The sequence below is a fragment of the Mastigoproctus giganteus genome, chromosome 13 (genome assembly GCF_048544385.1).
Source record: "Mastigoproctus giganteus isolate SK-2022 chromosome 13, ASM4854438v1, whole genome shotgun sequence".
Lineage (NCBI taxonomy): Eukaryota > Metazoa > Arthropoda > Arachnida > Uropygi > Thelyphonidae > Mastigoproctus > Mastigoproctus giganteus.
In genome coordinates, this window is record NC_143587.1 from 112,230,741 (window position 1) to 112,236,740 (window position 6,000).

A 6,000-nucleotide genomic window follows, 5' to 3' on the forward strand; every position below is an offset into this window, starting at 1 on the left:
TTCCATATAACAAACGGATTACAAGACATTTAACTTTGTAAGCATTGTTCCCACCTCTGGCCAATTAGAAAACATGAATTAAAGGATAAAGGGATTACCAATCCCACATACAGAGAAGTCGTGCTAGTCAATTGCTTTCTATAGCCAGTCAGAAGATTAAGGCCTATTCGTGACACAGATTATAGCGTTTAGGCAAATTGTGTTCCATGTTTAAAATAAAAATTTTATTATATTTATCAGCTCACACTGGTAAATATATCATACAATTTTCAGAAACCACTCATAAGTCAGTTATTATTATAATTCTTCCATATATTTTTTTATTTATTATTATTATTTTTTCAATAGTTAGAATTTTCCCCTGATGGAAAAGCCAGTCCAGATTAACGGGGTTCTAGTGTGTGTGTGTGCGTGCGTATATGTGTTTATATAAGAGAGTACATGTTTATTAGATGAAATATAAGTTTTAATTAAGCTTTTTATTTTTTATGTTCTTAAATTTTATCTCTAGGTAAGCCTAGCAAAGAAAGAAAGTTGGAATAACAGTGACACTGCAACATTTCATTACAAAGTGCAAGATAAAGGAACAAAATTATTTCCATATGGAGCTTCCTCAGATGTATTGTAATTGGTATAATAAATGTTTTAATAATTTTGTCAAGTATAAATGCAATAATTTTTGCATATTCAGATTGTAATTCTCTAGTGTAGGTAAGGGATGAAAAGTGGACTAATTACACATTACATTATTTAGAGCTTATAGGAAAGAAATCCATGAAGACAATTTCAGAATTAATTTATTAATAAACTAAAAAAAAAAGTCTGTAATCATCAATTCAGATGTGAGTACTTCAAAAATTCAGATAGGGTTATACTTACTACTCAAAAATCACGTGGACAAAGAAAATGGGTATTTATATAAAAAATTAGAATTGTGACTATAAATCTCTCAGAAATATTTTTGACTAAAGGAACTAAATGTGGTATAATTATCCTTTGGGAGAACTGATGACATAAAGTGAAAAGGAATTGAGGACTTGGTTGAGAAATATAAAAGTTATATAAGAGAAATCCACACAGGATTCAAATGTTAATTTGTCTGCACTTCTGCCCATAAAGGATAGGAGGGATTATAAGAGAGCTTTGTTAATTAACTCAAGATTTCAGGGACTCAGAAACCTTGAGTTAATTAGGAAAGTGCAAATATGGGATAAAGTATTCCTGGAAACCAGAAGAATTAAAGTTAGGTATTATATTTTGACTTCAGCTTGCATCTCTTTTGGTTTTAATTTGTTATTTTTATCTTGAAACAAGGTAACTTTGAAACTGAAGTACCCCAGGTAAGGGTGGACCTGACAGGTGCTTCCCTTCCCAAAAGAGGATTGTAATTTTTGGTTGTTATCTGCATGAGTTCTAAATAGGTGGTGCTAATCTTAAGGTTTTTTTTTTTTTATATTCTACCTTACCTCCCCATCCCGCAAACTGGTGACTACATCTTGAACAAATTTATTGAGGCCTGATTAGTTTCTGCATGCATAAACAGAACCTTTTGTATCCTTTAGACATCTTAATTGATCACTAATCTTGCATTCTTTTCCTAGATATATGCACCAATGAGCCAAAACATTATGACCACCTATATAATATGATGTTGGTCCTCCACGTGCAGCCAATACGCGGTGAGGCATGGACGCTACAAGATTTCTAAATGTGTCTTGTGGTATCTGGTACCAACATTTAACCAGCCGATTCTTTAACTTCTGTAAGGTCTGTGGTTGAGACACTGCAGATTGGAGTTGCTTTCCACAGATGCTTGATGGGATTGATATCTGGGGAATTTGGAGGCCAGGGCAATAAGTGGGAGTCTTCCTCATGTTCTGCAAACCATTCTTGAACAATCCGGACAGTGTGGCATGCCACATTATCCTGCTGAAAGACAGCACTACCAGAGGGGAAGACTGTTGTCATGGAAGGGTGTACCTGGCAACAGTCTTCAGAGTGCCCGTCACATGGACGACTGGACCCAGGGTATACCAGCAGAACATTCCCCAAAGCATGACACAGCAGCCACCGGCTTGTTTTCATCCCATGGTGCATCCTGGTGCCATCACTTCCCCAGGTAAACAATGCACATGTACCCGGCCACATGGTGCAACAGGAAACATGATTCATTGGACCAGATGACTTTTTTCCAATCACACAAGATTCAGTTTCGATTCTCGCATGCCCATTGTAGGCTCTTTCACCAGTTGTGAACCGTGGTTAGCATAGGCACTCGGAGGGGTCTGCAGCTATGCATCCCCATTTTCAGCAGGGTTCGGTGTACTGTGTGTTGTGACACATTACTCCCATCACCAGCATTCCAATTACTGGTGAGTTGTGCCACAGTCACTCTTCTGTTGCCACATACCATCCGGGAGAGTCTTCACTCACCTTGAGCATCGATGAGCAGTGGCCGTCCAACACCTCACTGGCGGTTCATGGGTTCCCCCCTCCTCGGACCACTTTTGGTAGGTGCTAACCATGGCTGATCGTGAGCACCCCACCACAGCCTTGCCATTGGATACACTCTGACGCAGTCGTCTGGCCAATACAGTTTGGCCTTTGTCAAACTCGCTTAAGTCCGCTGCCTCTCCCATCTGAAGAACAAGAGTAACACTAAACAGAGCTCAGTATCGGGTGTGTTGTTTTTTTTTTTTTTTGTTTTTTTTTAATATATCGTGTCCCGACCTGAGCACACGCCGTAGTTCATCTGCAGTTGCTTCGATTTGCATAACGACTTGCTGATCATAATATTTTGGCTCATCGGTGTGTGTATATATGCTGAGTTTTCCCACCTATACCTAGGTATTCCCAAGTTACTTAAGGAAATCCCTCTTATCACAATCTCCTGTTATTTCACAGTTGATGTGTGCTATTTGATTTATCCTGTTTCTTGGGCCAAAAAATTTGCTGTTATTAGTTGTTTTTTATGAATTATTTTCCAGTCATCATTTAGAAATTTAACTTATTTTTGATACCTTTTAAGTTGTTTTCACTTTAATTCATTAATTAACTACTTAACTCAAGTAGCTAATTCATTAATTATGAACATGAATTAAGATGTATTTCTGGCAATTTTGAAGGAGACTTAATTAATTAATAGGTACACAGGGGCAATTGCAATTAACTTTTTTTTTTCCATTATAGTTTCTAGTCTCTCTCTCTCTCTCTAATCATGGAATGGTAATTAATCAAAATAAAATATATTTTTTGAAGCTTACCTTCCCTAATAAAAAAAAAAAAAAAAAAAAAAAAATGTGATCTGGTCCTGGAGTAACACACATGAACACAAATTGCACCATGAAATTGAGCATGTAAGCTGGTACAAGAAGTGCATGGTCCATTGTTATCTGTTCCTTTGGTAACTCAGTTGCAATAAAACAGTGAAGTTGTAAACTGTTCTGGCCTTGGCTATCCATAGTATAATTGGAAATTTGTTATTGTAAAGTTAAAACTAAACTGTATTCTTAAGGGCAATATAAATTACATAATTCTGCACTTCTTTCATATTTGCAAAGGCACAACAAAACAGAACATGTAATCCAATGCTTCCCAAACTTTTTCCTTCATTACCCAAAACTGCTTATCAGAAAGTCCTTTTTACCCAATGTAGGTAACTGCACTAACTGCACAGAAAACATACGACAAGTGAAGAGAGATTGGTATAAAACAGGAAGCAAACAATATGTTTGATGCAGTGTCTTTATTTTTAACATCTCTAAACATTTTAACAACCACAAAGAATTTGGTAATTCTTCACCATGAATATTTCATCATCCAGGTCCCAGTTAATGAGGCGCCTCCGTAGCCATGTGGGAAGGAGCAGCAGTGTATAGCACACGCTTCTTGATTAGACCGGGGTTCGAGCCCGTCACCACCAAATACGGAGGATGCGGATAGGTCAGGGAATGACCACCGCATATCCCGGAGCAATATGGACTTAGTTGCTAATGCTCCTAAAAAAAAAAAAAAAAAAAAAAAAAAAAAAGAACCAAAACCAAACCCAGCTAATGAGTATAATGCCATTGCTCCATCTTATTTGCTAGTTCTACAAAATTGGGAGCAATTGGAGACAGAGCATACATACCTCACATCGTATTCAGGGTTCAGCAAACAGTTTCGTTTTGTGCTCTTTATGAAGGCAAGAGTTGAAAATCCTACTTCACACACGTAGGTGCTTGGAAACGGCAATAATTGCATCACGGTCTGCCCAGCTACCACATGATATTCATTGTGAATTGTTAACCAGAAGTATTCCAAATGGTCCTTTTCTTCAAGTAACATTTTTCATTGACTTACTCTGCAAAACCATTAATATTATCGAGGATTTCAGTCAAGTCACACAGAAATGGGTTTACAATCCACTGATATATAAACCTTTCTAGTTCAGGAAAGTGTTCCTTGAAAAGCAAAGATAGTTTTGTTAAATGGTGATCACGTCATCCTTGATTTCATTGAAATCAACCCTATTAGCATCTTCCAAGAACAAAGAAAATGTGGGAAAGGATGTAATTTTACGTTGCTCTGCCTTTTTTAGCCAATACTTTAGCTTTTCTTGAAACGCTGTTATTTTTTCACTTGCCAAAATCCTTTTTTCCTTGAAGTTGCAGATTAAGTGTATGTTGGAGAAAATATCAAGTAAATAACTAAGCCGAGCTAACCACTTTATGTTAGAAATTCTTTCAATGAGAGAATGCTTCTTTTCAACCAAAAACATTTCAATTTCAGTCCTCAGCTCCCAAAAGCGATTCAGAACATTCCCTCTTGAGAGCCAATGGGTCTCAGTGTAAAAAACAAAGTTCTTATGTAATGAATCAGTTTCGGAACACAGGGTTCTGAAGAATCTATTGTTTAAAGCACCTGCCTTGGTTAAGTTCGCTGTAGTGATGACTTCCTGTAGTTCAGGAACAAGACCTTTGATGACCAGAGCTTGGCGGTGAATCATACAATGTGTTGACAGAATTTTGGGGTTGTGTTGCTTTGCATGAGCTATAAAGCCTGAATGCTGACTCAACATTGAGGGAGCATCATCACTTTTAATCCCCACACAGGAATCCCACATTAAACCTTCTTCGCTAAAAAATGTGTGAATGGCGTGGAATATGTCAGTTCCTTTACAGGTCGTTTTCAAAGGCATGCAGCAAAGATCTTGTTCAATCGTGGTTTCAAACTTATAATGGACATAGACCATAAATTGCGAGTTGTTGGAGACATCCGTGGTTTCGTCCAGTTGAATAGCAAACTTACCACTCCAAATGATACGGCAATTAAGTTCTGCCTTTATGTCTCTGGCAGTGATTTCAATTCAGCGACTAATGGTATTATTGGACAAAGGTACTGCTACCACTTTTTGTGCTTGGTCAGACCCAGACATTATTTCGTTGATGCGAATAGCAGCTGGCCTGATGAGCGTCTCCCCTATTGTGTGTGACATCTTTGATTTTGCAATCAGGTAAGCCACTTCAAAGCTTGCTTTTGATGCATCCTTTTGACTAATTGCTTTGGAATCCTTGTTAGTAATCACTTCTAAACATTGAAAATATGATGGAGGCTTGGACAACAATGTTGGATGTTTCCGCTTCATATGGTCTTGGAGCTTACTCTTTTTCAATGACTCATTGCATGAGATGGCAGAGCACACAACACATTGTGGTTTCACGACTCCTTTGTCTTCAATATAGGTGAAACCTAGCTCAGTGAAGTCTGGCACATAAGGCCGTTTGGTAGCACTCATTCTGGGTAAGAGAAAAGATGACATCTAAAGGGGGGGGGGATGCCAGAAACTTTGCTCTAGAGACTAAACATGGGTTTCACCACTTCAAGCCTCCAATAAGCAAAGTGGTGGTATTTCACCGGTTGAAAGTAGGCTAATTAATCTCGAATAATCTGACTCAAAGTGTTATACTGTATTTGGGAGGTGGGGGGGGATCACATTTGTTGTAATAGTTTTTATGTAGC

General features: G+C 37.8%; 2 protein-coding genes across 2 annotated transcripts in view; one reads left to right on the forward strand and one right to left on the reverse strand.

Moving 5' to 3' along the window:
- Positions 1-628, forward strand: part of Elp6 (Elongator complex protein 6) — a 36,570-nt gene extending 35,942 nt beyond the window's left edge. Inside the window, exon 2 of the mRNA XM_090387333.1 lies at positions 512-628. Within this exon, the coding sequence (XP_090243459.1) occupies positions 512-628 (117 nt within the window). The remainder of the gene's footprint in view (positions 1-511) is intronic.
- A 4,719-nt stretch (positions 629-5,347) lies between these two features.
- On the reverse strand, positions 5,348-5,776 carry LOC150076367 (protein ZBED8-like). Its single transcript, XM_090387334.1, has one exon. It carries the CDS (start codon positions 5,774-5,776, stop codon positions 5,348-5,350), a length of 429 nt encoding a protein of 142 aa, XP_090243460.1.
- Between the last annotated feature and the right edge of the window lie 224 nt (positions 5,777-6,000).